Source organism: Haliotis rubra, unplaced genomic scaffold (assembly GCF_003918875.1).
Source record: "Haliotis rubra isolate DU_JTF1 unplaced genomic scaffold, ASM391887v1 Scf1608, whole genome shotgun sequence".
In the NCBI taxonomy this organism is placed as follows: Eukaryota; Metazoa; Mollusca; class Gastropoda; order Lepetellida; family Haliotidae; genus Haliotis; species Haliotis rubra.
This window is the reverse complement of record NW_025765568.1, coordinates 47248-62400: the sequence shown is the minus strand read 5'-3', so window position 1 is coordinate 62400 and position 15153 is coordinate 47248. Positions and strand designations below refer to the sequence as shown.

At 42.7% G+C, this 15153-nt stretch overlaps 1 protein-coding gene across 1 annotated transcript in view; it reads left to right on the top strand.

Moving 5' to 3' along the window:
* The window catches only part of LOC124271509 (solute carrier family 35 member C2-like), a 56561-nt gene that overhangs the window by 25742 nt on the left and 15666 nt on the right, over window positions 1-15153 (top strand). Inside the window, 3 exon segments of the mRNA XM_046706658.1 lie at window positions 6908-6971; window positions 7701-7773; window positions 14966-15134. Coding sequence (XP_046562614.1) covers window positions 6908-6971; window positions 7701-7773; window positions 14966-15134 — 306 coding nt within the window.

Here is a 15153-nt window from a genome sequence, read left to right as displayed (position 1 = left end):
ATGGACTAACTAGGTGAGTGTGTTAGGGGTGGGTGACTCTGTCATGGACTAACTAGTTGAGTGTGTAAGGGGTGGGTAACTCTGTCCTGGACTAACTTGGTGAGTGTAAGGGATGGGTAACTCTGTCCTGGACTAACTAGATGAGTGTGTAAGGGTGGGTAACTCTTTCCTGGACTAACTAGGTGAGTGTGTAAGGGGTGGGTAGCTCTGTCCTGGAGTCACACATATACTTTTGATTGGCCTGGAAACACAGAGACTGTTGATTGACCTGGGAACATAGAGACTGTTGATTGACCTGGAAACACAGAGACTGTTGATTGGCCAGGGAACACAGATACTGTTGATTGACCTGGGAACACAGAGACTGTTGATTGACCTGGTAACATAGAGACTGTTGATTGGCCTGGGAACACAGAGACTGTTGATTGACCTGGTAACAGAGAGACTGTTGATTGACCTGGGAACACAGAGACTGTTGATTGACCTGGGAACACAGATACTCTTGCTTGGCCTGGGAACACAGAGACTATTGATTGACCTGGTAACAGAGAGACTGTTGATTGACCTGGTAACACAGAGACTGTTGATTGACCTGGGAACACAGAGACTGTTGATTGACCTGGGAACACAGAGACTGTTGATTAGCCTGGTAACACAGAGACTGTTGATTGGCCTGGGAATACAGAGACTGTTGATTGACCTGGGAACACAGAGACTGTTGCTTGGCCTGGGAACACAGAGACTGTTGATTGACCTGGTAACAGAGAGACTGTTGATTGACCTGGCAACACAGAGACTGTTGATTGACCTGGAAACACAGAGACTGTTGATAGACCTGGTAACACAGAGACTGTTGATTGACCTGGAAACACAGAGACTGTTGATTGGCCTGGGAACACAGAGACTGTTGATTGACCTGGTAACACAGAGACTGTTGATTGACCTGGGAACACAGAGACTGTTGATTGGCCTGGGAACACAGAGACTGTTGATTGGCCTGCTAACACAGAGACTGTTGATTGACCTGGAAACACAGAGACTGTTGATTGACCTGGTAACACAGAGGCTGTTGATTGACCTGGTAACACAGATACTGTTGATTGACTTGTAAACACAGAGACTGTTGATTGGCCTGGGAACACAGAGACAGTTGATTGGCCTGGGAACACAGAGACTGTTGATTGGCCTGGGAACACAGAGACTGTTGATTGACCTGGTAACACAGAGACTGTTGATTGACCTGGGAACACAGAGACTGTTGATTGACCTGGGAACACAGAGACTGTTGATTGGCCTGGAAACACAGAGACTGTTGATTGACATGGAAACACAGAGACTGTTGATTGGCCTGGAAACACAGAGACTGTTGATTGACCTGGTAACACAGAGACTGTTGATTGGCCTGGAAACACAGAGACTGTTGATTGGCCTGGGAACCAAGAGACTGTTGATTATCCTGGTAACACAGAGACTGTTGATTGACCTGGTAACACAGATACTGTTGATTGACTTGTAAACACAGAGACTGTTGATTGGCCTGGGAACACAGAGACAGTTGATTGGCCTGGGAACACAGAGACTGTTGATTGGCCATGGAACACAGAGACTGTTGATTGACCTGGTAACACAGAGACTGTTGATTGACCTGGGAACACAGATACTGTTGATTGACCTGGGAACACAGAGACTGTTGATTGGCCTGGAAACACAGAGACTGTTGATTGACCTGGGAACACAGAGACTGTTGATTGGCCTGGGAACCAAGAGACTGTTGATTGGCCTGCTAACACAGAGACTGTTGATTGACCTGGAAACACAGAGACTGTTGATTGACCTGGGAACCAAGAGACTGTTGATTGGCCTGGGAACACAGAGACTGTTGATTGACCTGGGAATACAGAGACTGTTGTTTGACCTGGTAACAGAGATACTGTTGATTGACCTGGGAAGACAGATACTGTTGATTGACCTGGAAACACAGAGACTGTTGATTGACCTGGGAACCAAGAGACTGTTGATTGGCCTGGAAACACAGAGACTGTTGATTGACCTTGCAACACAGAAACTGTTGATTGACCTGGTAACACAGAGACTGTTGATTGACCTGGTAACACAGATACTGTTGATTGACTTGTAAACACAGAGACTGTTGATTGGCCTGGGAACACAGAGACAGTTGATTGGCCTGGGAACACAGAGACTGTTGATTGGCCTGGGAACACAGAGACTGTTGATTGACCTGGTAACACAGAGACTGTTGATTGACCTGGGAACACAGAGACTGTTGATTGACCTGGGAACACAGAGACTGTTGATTGGCCTGGAAACACAGAGACTGTTGATTGACCTGGGAACACAGAGACTGTTGATTGGCCTGGAAACATAGAGACTGTTGATTGGCCTGGTAACACAGAGACTGTTGATTGGCCTGGAAACACAGAGACTGTTGATTGGCCTGAGAACCAAGAGAGACTGTTGATTATCCTGGTAACACAGAGACTGTTGATTGACCTGGTAACACAGAGACTGTTGATTGGCCTGGGAACACAGAGACTGTTGATTGGCCTGGGAACCAAGAGACTGTTGATTATCCTTGAAACACAGAGAGACTGTTGATTGGCCTGGGAACACAGAGACTGTTGATTGACCTGGTAACACAGAGACTGTTGATTGGCCTTGAAACACAGAGACTGTTGATTGGCCTGGGAACACAGAGACTGTTGATTGACCTGGGAACACAGAGACTGTTGATTGACCTGGGAACACAGAGACTGTTGATTGACCTAGGAACACAGAGACTGTTGATTGGCCTGGAAACATAGAGACTGTTGATTGGCCTGGAAACATAGAGACTGTTGATTGACCTGGAAACACAGAGACTGTTGATTGACCTGGAAACACAGAGACTGTTGATTGACCTGGGAACACAGAGACTGTTGATTGGCCTGGGAACACAGAGACTGTTGATTGACCTGGGAACACAGAGACTGTTGATTGGCCTGGCAACAGAGATACTGTTGATTGGCCTGGGAGCACAGAGACTGTTGATTGGCCATGGAACACAGAGACTGTTGAATGACCTGGTAACACACAGACTGTTGATTGACCTGGGAAGACAGATACTGTTGATTGACCTGGGAACACAGAGACTGTTGATTGGCCTGGAAACATAGAGACTGTTGATTGGCCTGGAAACACAGAGACTGTTGATTGACCTGGAAACACAGAGACTGTTGATTGACCTGGAAACACAGAGACTGTTGATTGACCTGGGAACACAGAGACTGTTGATTGGCCTGGGAACACAGAGACTGTTGATTGACCTGGGAACACAGAGACTGTTGATTGGTCTGGCAACAGAGAGACTGTTGATTGGCCTGGGAACACAGAGACTGTTGATTGACCTTGCAACACAGAAACTGTTGATTGACCTGGTAACACAGAGACTGTTGATTGACCTGGTAACACAGATACTGTTGATTGACTTGTAAACACAGAGACTGTTGATTGGCCTGGGAACACAGAGACAGTTGATTGGCCTGGGAACACAGAGACTGTTGATTGGCCTGGGAACACAGAGACTGTTGATTGACCTGGTAACACAGAGACTGTTGATTGACCTGGGAACACAGAGACTGTTGATTGACCTGGGAACACAGAGACTGTTGATTGGCCTGGAAACACAGAGACTGTTGATTGACCTGGAAACACAGAGACTGTTGATTGGCCTGGAAACATAGAGACTGTTGATTGGCCTGGTAACACAGAGACTGTTGATTGGCCTGGAAACACAGAGACTGTTGATTGGCCTGAGAACCAAGAGACTGTTGATTATCCTGGTAACACAGAGACTGTTGATTGACCTGGTAACACAGAGACTGTTGATTGGCCTGGGAACACAGAGACTGTTGATTGGCCTGGGAACCAAGAGACTGTTGATTATCCTGAAACACAGAGACTGTTGATTGGCCTGGGAACACAGAGACTGTTGATTGACCTGGTAACACAGAGACTGTTGATTGGCCTTGAAACACAGAGACTGTTGATTGGCCTGGGAACACAGAGACTGTTGATTGACCTGGGAACACAGAGACTGTTGATTGACCTGGGAACACAGAGACTGTTGATTGACCTAGGAACACAGAGACTGTTGATTGGCCTGGAAACATAGAGACTGTTGATTGGCCTGGAAACATAGAGACTGTTGATTGACCTGGAAACACAGAGACTGTTGATTGACCTGGAAACACAGAGACTGTTGATTGACCTGGGAACACAGAGACTGTTGATTGGCCTGGGAACACAGAGACTGTTGATTGACCTGGGAACACAGAGACTGTTGATTGGCCTGGCAACAGAGATACTGTTGATTGGCCTGGGAACACAGAGACTGTTGATTGGCCATGGAACACAGAGACTGTTGAATGACCTGGTAACACACAGACTGTTGATTGACCTGGGAAGATAGATACTGTTGATTGACCTGGGAACACAGAGACTGTTGATTGGCCTGGAAACATAGAGACTGTTGATTGGCCTGGAAACATAGAGACTGTTGATTGACCTGGAAACACAGAGACTGTTGATTGACCTGGAAACACAGAGACTGTTGATTGACCTGGGAACACAGAGACTGTTGATTGGCCTGGGAACACAGAGACTGTTGATTGACCTGGGAACACAGAGACTGTTGATTGGTCTGGCAACAGAGAGACTGTTGATTGGCCTGGGAACACAGAGACTGTTGATTGGCCATGGAACACGGAGACTGTTGAATGACCTGGTAACACACAGACTGTTGATTGACCTGGGAAGACAGATACTGTTGATTGACCTGGGAACACAGAGACTGTTGATTGACCTGGTAACACAGAGACTGTTGATTGACCTGGTAACAGAGAGACTGTTGATTGACCTGGCAACACAGATACTGTTGATTGACCTGGCAACACAGAGACTGTTGATTGACCTGGAAACACAGAGACTGTTGATTGGCCTGGGAACACAGAGACTGTTGATTGACCTGGCAACAGAGATACTGTTGATTGACCTGGTAACACAGAGACTGTTGATTGGCCTGGTAACACAGAGACTGTTGAATGACCTGGGAACACAGAGACTGTTGATTGACCTGGGAACACAGAGACTGTTGATTGACCTGGGAACACAGAGACTGTTGATTGACCTGGGAACACAGATACTGTTGATTGACCTGGGAACACAGAGACTGTTGATTGACCTGGGAACACAGAGACTGTTGATTGACCTGGGAACACAGAGACTGTTGATTGGCCTGGGAAGACAGATACTGTTGATTGGCCTGGTAACACAGAGACTGTTGAATGACCTGGCAACACAGAGACTGTTGATTGACCTGGGAACACAGAGACTGTTGATTGACCTGGGAACACAGAGACTGTTGATTGACCTGGGAACACAGATACTGTTGATTGACCTGGGAACACAGAGACTGTTGATTGACCTGGGAACACAGAGACTGTTGATTGACCTGGTAACATAGAGACTGTTGATTAGCCTGGTAACACAGAGACTGTTGATTGACCTGGTAACACAGATACTGTTGATTGGCCTGGGAACACAGAGACTGTTGATTGGCCTGGTAACACAGAGACTGTTGATTGACCTGTGAACACAGAGACTGTTGATTGACCTGGGAACACAGAGACAGTTGATTGGCCTGGGAACGCAGAGACTGTTGATTGGCCTGGTAACACAGAGACTTTTGATTGACCTGGTAACACAGAGACTGTTGATTGGCCTGGGAACACAGAGATTGTTGATAGACCTGGTAACACAGAGACTGTTGATTGGCCTGGGAACACAGAGACTGTTGATTGACCTGGAAACACAGAGACTGTTGATTGGCCTGGGAACACAGTGACTGTTGATTGGCCTGGTAACACAGAGACTGTTGATTGGCCTTGGAAGACAGATACTGTTGATTGGCCTGGGAACACAGAGACTGTTGATTGACCTGTCAACAGAGAGACTGTTGATTGGCCTGGGAACACAGAGACTGTTGATTGGCCTGGGAAGACAGATACTGTTGATTGGCCTGGGAACACAGAGACTGTTGAATGACCTTGTAACACAGAGACTGTTGATTGGCCTGGGAACACAGAGACTGTTGATTGACCTTGTAACACAGAGACTGTTGATTGGCCTGGGAACACAGAGACTGTTGATTGACCTGTCAACAGAGAGACTGTTGATTGGCCTGGGAACACAGAGACTGTTGATTGGCCTGGGAAGACAGATACTGTTGATTGGCCTGGGAACACAGAGACTGTTGATTGACCTGGTAACACAGAGACTGTTGATTGACCTGGTAACACAGAGACTGTTGATTGGCCTGGGAACACAGAGACTGTTGAATGACCTGGGAACACAGAGACTGTTGATTGACCTGGTAACACAGAGACTGTTGATTGACCTGGGAACACAGAGACTGTTGATTGGCCTGGGAACACAGAGACTGTTGATTGGCCTGGGAACACAGAGACTGTTGATTGGCCTGGTGAACACAGAGACTGTTGATTGGCCTGGGAACACAGAGACTGTTGATTGACCTGGAAACACAGAGATGGTTGATTGGCCGGGTAACACAGAGACTGTTGATTGGCCTGGGAACACAGAGACTGTTGATTGGCCTGGAAACACAGAGACTGTTGATTGGCCTGGGAACACAGAGACTGTTGATTGGCCTGGGAACACAGAGACTGTTGATTGGCCTGGAAACACAGAGACTGTTGATTGGCCTGGGAACACAGAGACTGTTGATTGACCTGGCAACAGAGAGACTGTTGATTGGAATGACTGTGTAAATCTGACTGTAATTCTGTGTTAATCCTTTTTCTGTATGACTAACTGTGTAAATCTGTTTCAGGTATAGTCAGTGCTCTGGACATTGGTCTGTCAAACTGGAGCTTTGAATTCATTACAGTTTCATTGTAAGTTTGTATTAGTATTGCTTTAGAATGTGTGTTGAAGTCTTTTATTATATGAGCATTTGTTTGTACTGTTTATTACTCATTCATGTTTAATTCCTCCATACTCAATTTAAGAAAATGCTCCTGTCATGACCCCTGTCATAGAATGCCACATTGTGGAATTATGTTGATAATCTTGATCTAAGATGCCTTTTCTGGTGTCGCCACATTCCCACCTAGGTCACAATGAAATTTGAAGTGACATCAAAGGGTCACAAATCAGTTAAAGTTAAGCAACGTTGGACGCGGACAGTCCTTGAATGGGTGACTGTGTTCGGCAGCTCTGCTTCTGAGAGTTTCTAGGTCTTTAGTCCTGCCCCACAACGAAGCACATGTGATACATGTGGTCTCACCATAGGCAAGTGAGTTTGTTCAAACATGCCTCTGTTCACCCGGCAGAAAATGGGTACCCAGTGGGATAAGTCATGTGACTATAACTTTCTAGCGCCTCACAGGCAGCTTGGGTTATCCGGGGTAATGATGAAATGTCAATTCGTATGCGCTTCAAGCATACACTTGATGTATGGAATTTAGCGCTATATAAGTACACATTATCATATTATTATAATGGCACGGCCAGTCAGTTGCTATAAACAATACACTGCTATGTGTGCAGCAGTGTTTAGAGCAGCGTTTACAGAAAAATTGTCATACCAAGACTATGGGTGACTAAGTGTTTTACTGTTGCAGATACACCATGTCCAAATCCACGGCCATTGTATTCATTCTAGGATTTTCAATTCTACTGAGGTTGGAGAAATTTGTAAGTACTCATATTCTAAGTATTAGGGCTGCACGGTATTACCGGTAAACCGCAATACGAAATTGTAACAATTATGTATCGTGATATGTTTATGATATACCGGTAAACTGCAATACGAAATTGTAACAATTATGTATCGCGATATGTTTATAATATACCGGTAAACCGCAATACGAAATTGTAACAATTATGTATCGTGATATGTTTATGATATACCGGTAAACCGCAATAGGAAATTGTAACAATTATGTGTTGCGATATGTTTATGATATACCGGTAAACCGCAATAGGAAATTGTAACAATTATGTATCGTGATATGTTTATGATATACCGGTAAACTGCAATACGAAATTGTAACAATTATGTATCACGATTTGTTTATGATATACCGGTATACCAGTAAACCGCAATACGAAATTGTAACAATTATGTATCGCGATATGTTTATGATATACCGGTAAACCGCAATAGGAAATTATAACAATTATGTATCGCGATATGTTTATGATATACCGGTAAACCGCAATACGAAATTGTAACAATTATGTATCGTGATATGTTTATGATATACCGGTAAACCGCAATTTGAAATTGTAACAATTATGTATCGTGATATGTTTATGATATACTGGTAAACTGCAATATGAAATTGTAACAATTATGTATCGTGATATGTTTATGATATACCGGTAAACTGCAATATGAAATTGTAACAATTATGTATCTTGAAATGTTTATGATATACCGGTAAACCGCAATACGAAATTGTAACAATTATGTATCGCAATATGTTTATGATATACCGGTAAACCGCAATACGAAATTGTAACAATTATGTATCGTGATATGTTTATGATATACCGGTAAAAGCCATGAATAATGAAATTGTAACAATTATGTATCGCGGATATGTTTATGATATACCGGTAAACCGCAATTTGAAATTGTAACAATTATGTATCGTGATATGTTTATGATATACCGGTAAACCGCATATAGAAATTGTAACAATTATGTATCGCGGATATGTTTATGATATACCGTAAAATTGTAACAATTATGTATTTGAAATTGTAACAATTAATATCAATGATATGTTTATGATATACCGTAAACTGCAATTGTAACAATTATGTATCGCGATATGTTTATGATATACCGGTAAACTGCAATGCCTAAATTGTAACAATTATGTATCGTGATATGTTTATGATATACCGGTAAACCGCAATTTGAAATTGTAACAATTATGTATCGTGATATGTTTATGATATACCGGTAAACCGCAATACGAAATTGTAACAATTATGTATCGTGATATGTTTATGATATACCGGTAAACCGCAATACGAAATTGTAACAATTATGTATCGCGATATGTTTATGATATACCGGTAAACCGCAATACGAAATTGTAACAATTATGTATCGTGATATGTTTATGATATACCGGTAAACTGCAATACGAAATTGTAACAATTATGTATCGTGATATGTTTATGATATACCGGTAAACCGCAATTTGAAATTGTAACAATTATGTATCACGATATGTTTATGATATACCGGTAAACTGCAATATGAAATTGTAACAATTATGTATCGTGATATGTTTATGATATACCGGTAAACCGCAATACGAAATTGTAACAATTATGTATCGCGATATGTTTATGATATACCGGTAAACCGCAATTTGAAATTGTAACAATTATGTATCACGATATGTTTATGATATACCGGTAAACCGCAATTTGAAATTGTAACAATTATGTATCGCGATATGTTTATGATATACCGGTAAACCGCAATTTGAAATTGTAACAATTATGTATCGCGATATGTTTATGATATACCGGTAAACCGCAATTTGAAATTGTAACAATTATGTATCGTGATATGTTTATGATATACCGGTAAACTGCAATACGAAATTGTAACAATTATGTATCGTGATATGTTTATGATATACCCGGTAAACCCGCGAATTTGAAATTGTAACAATTATGTATCATGATATGTTTATGATATACCGGTAAACCGCAATATTTGAAATTGTAACAATTATGTATCAAACCTGATACGTTTATGATATACCGGTAAACTGCAATATGAAATTGTAACAATTATGTATCGTGATATGTTTATGATATACCGGTAAACTGCAATACGAAATTGTAACAATTATGTATCGTGATATGTTTATGATATACCGGTAAACCGCAATTTGAAATTGTAACAATTATGTATCACGATATGTTTATGATATACCGGTAAACCGCAATTTGAAATTGTAACAATTATGTATCATTGATATGTTTATGATATACCGTAAACCGCAATTTGAAATTGTAACAATTATGTATCGCGATATGTTTATGATATACCGGTAAACCGCAATTTGAAATTGTAACAATTATGTATCATGATATGTTTATGATATACCGGTAAACTGCAATTTGAAATTGTAACAATTATGTATCGCGATATGTTTATGATATACCGGTAAACCGCAATTTGAAATTGTAACAATTATGTATCGCGATATGTTTATGATATACCGGTAAACCGCAATTTGAAATTGTAACAATTATGTATCGCGATATGTTTATGATATACCGGTAAACTGCAATACGAAATTGTAACAATTATGTATCGCGATATGTTTATGATATACCGGTAAACCGCAATTTGAAATTGTAACAATTATGTATCGCGATATGTTTATGATATACCGGTAAACTGCAATACGAAATTGTAACAATTATGTATCGCGATATGTTTATGATATACCGGTAAACCGACAAATATTGTTTTGTTCAATTTAAACTGATCTTGTTCATCCTTTTACCGAGGCTACGTTGTAATTGTGAAGAAGTCCAAAGGCAAGTGTGATGTTGAAGGACAAGGCTACCTTCCTGTCATTTCCTTGCCAGGATCTTATAATGGACGCTGGACCCGCTGGAATAGTGCCTATGACATGATGGCAAGATTCTTAGAAATGTCGTGTGCTGTCCTTACAGTGCTGATGGACAAAAAAGGGGGCAAGTGCAAAGGTGGTTTGGCCACTTTTGCTGATGAGGAAGCGTAACTGGCAGAAGATGTGATACAGTTCTTGAAACCGATGAAGGACATGGCCACAACGCTATGCACCAAAAAATGATGTTTTCGGAAATGTCACAGCCCAAACAGTAAAAATAATAGCACAAACAGAGAAAAACAACAAGCCTGTTATCAAAACTGAACCTGATACAGGTGACAAAGATTCATCATTGCCAAATTTGCCAGACCTATACCCGGACGAACCAGTGAAAACAGAGTGTGAGAATACATCTACTCTGAATCTAACAATGAGGAACCAAAATCAAGTCAATCAGCCACTGGCTGCACCAAACCAATCACACTCCTACAAGGAATGCTCGGAGAGATTTTATTGTTAAATCTGAGCCAGCAAAGTCACCCATTTGACCTAGCTAAACGTGATGTAGACCAGTACTGCAGTGAGCCAGGTATTGTACTGTGTGCAAGCAGCCTTCCCTGGTGGAAGATGAAAGAGGACAAGTACCCTCGCCTGGCACAGTTGGCTAAGATGATGTTATGTATGTCAGCACCAAGCATTCCCTCAGAAAGGGCTTTTTCCTCAATGAAACCTGAAAATGTACACATTCTTCTCTTTCTGAAAACCTATTTACAAGACGATACTTGTAGTCTGGATGGGACACTCTGGCAATCAAAATGTGTTCCTTTACCTGGTGCTTGTGTTCAGAAAATTGTGTTTGTGGTGAAACTTCTTTTTTGACCTTTTTTATTTAGTTTGTAGTCTCAGGTAGAGGCATTTACTGTTAACGAGTTTTAATATGAAAACAGAAGAATGGTCTAGTTTTTCCTTTTTTTACTTTGAAAGAAGCTATACAATGCACAATGGTTACTTGCATATACTGTGATTCAGTTTGAAGGTGAAAGAATATTACAAAGTGGACAGATCTCATTAACTTTTCTTTCACAATATATTGCAATACATATTGCGGTACAGAATATCACAATATATCGCAATACGAAATTTGGAGCGATACACGGCGTAGTCTCCAAATGCCTACAGTGACAAATGCCTACAGTGTAGAATAAACAAAGTAATGCACCGGTGATTTCAAGCAGCAGTATCTTCTCCCCATTACATAAATGGAACATTCCAACAGACAAGGTGGACAAATGCCTACACACAATGAAAAAATGCTGGGGGTTTTCATATATAACAATAATTGAATTCACATCTTTACATATGACAGGCTCAAATATCTTTACATCATCTTATGCATATTTTGACTGGCAAAAAGTCGGAGAATTTGTTTTACTCCATCTTCACTAGTCGACCAACAGCACTGAGAAAGTCCAAGGGAGCCTTCACACCAGCTCGTAGCTGATCCTTTAGTCTATCAAGCCTGCTGTCAATCTCCTTGTACACATGACGTCGTGGCGGTGGTTTAACTCCATGGATGAACTGAACAAGCTTGTTCCGTTCGGTCTTCTCCAGCTTCTGAAGAACCTTCACCAACGCAAAGGTGTTTGGATGAGCTCTCATGACGACCTGGTTCAGATGGGAATGCCACCCCACGAGATGGTTGTTCGTGCGAGGTCCTAGTTTGTCATGCTGGTTCCAGATTCCGACTCTTTAGAAGGCATGGTCGTCAACCCAGGTGTTGGTGATGTAGTCGTGCCACTGGACCTTCTGTGGAATCTCGGGAGCATCTTCCATGATCTCTACCCAGGCATCCTGAACCTGCCTCACAGGCAGAAAGGGTAGAGCTGCAGCACGCCTAATCCACACCTCAGGATCCTGGAGATAGACATCAGTGAACTTAAGTTCTTGCACCTTCCTCCACAGAGCTTGTGAATAGTGAAAGTAGCAACCACGGACAGCACTATTTGGGAACACTGCTTCTGTGGCTCTGATCTAACAGAACTTGCTGCCCACCTTTCTGTGACGTGTAGTACTCTACCTTCTTTGGATTCGCCATGATTTGAAGCGTATCACTGCTGCTCACCTAAAACAACATACTCCGTAGCTATTATTGCCTGCAGGCATTTGTCACTGTAGGCATTAAGAGACCTAACCCAATACACAGCCCTACTCTAGTTTGGCATGAAATGCATGTGGACCCGTTTTTTTGTAAATATCTCTTCATCCAATGAAGAAGAACAAATGCATAAAATCGGTGATTTACAATGTGATTAGGTTGTCTGACAAAAAATCCACTTGCACAGTTTGAGATCGATTGGGTCATTGGATGAAGAGATATTTACAAAAAGACGGGTCCACATGCATTTCATGCCAAACTATAAGTATATTGCATAATAGCAGGCTTCCATGGTTTCCTGATGATAAACTGTTGTACATGGTCTACTGTCAAAACAGCAGTGATGCAGCTGATGATAAACTGTTGTACATGGTCTACTGTCAAAACAGCAGTGATGCAGCTGATGATAAACTGTTGTACATGGTCTACTGTCAAAACAGCAGTGATGCAGCTGATGATAAACTGTTGTACATGGTCTACTGTCATAACAGCAGTGATGCAGCTGATGATAAACTGTTGTACATGGTCTACTGTCAAAACAGCAGTGATGCAGCTGATGATAAACTGTTGTACATGGTCTACTGTCAAAACAGCAGTGATGCAGCTGATGATAAACTGTTGTACATGGTCTACTGTCAAAAAGCCTGTATGCAGCTGATGATTCTGCTGAAGAAAATTTACAAAAGTAGATAGATATCAAACTGTGTCCCAGCCTGACACAGACAGTGCTCCATAACCTGTTGGTGCGAAGCCTGAAACTGTTCATAGCTTCACTGCCTCCTCTGAGTGTCCGTCTGTCTGTGGTCTTCCTTCTCTCTCAACATACAGGGTATATGTCCAGTGTAACCGTGGTAACAGTGGGCTGGTTTGTGTGGCTCCTTCTCTCTCAACATACAGTACCTGGACAGGGTATATGTCCAGTGTAACCATGGTAACAGTGGGCTGGTTTGTGTTGCTCCTTCTCTCTCAACATACAGTACCTGGACAGGGTATATGTCCAGTGTAACCATGGTAACAGTGGGCTGGTTTGTGTGGCTCCTTCTCTCTCAGCATACAGTACCTGGACAGGGTATATGTCCAGTGTAACCATGGTAACAGTGGGCTGGTTTGTGTTGCTCCTTCTCTCTCAACATACAGTACCTGGACAGGGTATATGTCCAGTGTAACCATGGTAACAGTGGGCTGGTTTGTGTGGCTCCTTCTCTCTCAGCATACAGTACCTGGACAGGGTATATGTCCAGTGTAACCATGGTAACAGTGGGCTGGTTTGTGTGGCTCCTTCTCTCTCAGCATACAGTACCTGGACAGGGTATATGTCCAGTGTAACCGTGGTAACAGTGGGCTGGTTTGTGTGGCTCCTTCTCTCTCAGCATACAGTCCTGGACTATATGTCCAGTCTCTCTCTCAACATACAGTACCTGGACAGGGTATATGTCCAGTGTAACCGTGGTAACAGTGGGCTGGTTTGTGTTGCTCCTTCTTTCTCAACATACAGTACCTGGACAGGGTATATGTCCAGTGTAACCATGGTAACAGTGGGCTGGTTTGTGTTGCTCCTTCTCTCTCAGCATACAGTACCTGGACAGGGTATATGTCCAGTGTAACCGTGGTAACAGTGGGCTGGTTTGTGTTGCTCCTTCTCTCTCAGCATACAGTACCTGGACAGGGTATATGTCCAGTGTAACCGTGGTAACAGTGGGCTGGTTTGTGTTGCTCCATCTCTCTCAACATACAGTACCTGGACAGGGTATATGTCCAGTGTAACCATGGTAACAGTGGGCTGGTTTGTGTTGCTCCTACTCTCTCAATATACAGTACCTGGACAGGGTATATGTCCAGTGTAACCATGGTAACAGTGGGCTGGTTTGTGTTGCGCCATCTCTCTCAACATACAGTACCTGGACAGGGTATATGTCCAGTGTAACCGTGGTAACAGCGGGCTGGTTTGTGTTGCTCCTTCTTTCTCAACATACAGTACCTGGACAGGGTATATGTCCAGTGTAACCGTGGTAACAGTGGGCTGGTTTGTGTTGCTCCTTCTCTCTCAGCATACAGTACCTGGACTGGGTACATGTCCAGTGTAACCATGGTAACAGTGGGCATGTTTATGTTGCAGCGCTGGAGCCAGGCCATGGTGATCCTGTGTGTAGCTGTGGGCTTGTTCCTCTTCACATACAAGTCCACTCAGTTTAACTTGGAGGGATTCCTGATGGTCATCACTGCATCCTTCCTGTCAGGTCTCCGCTGGACATTAGCTCAACTGGTCACTCAGAAAGAGGAGATTGGTGAGTGTGAGCTCAACTG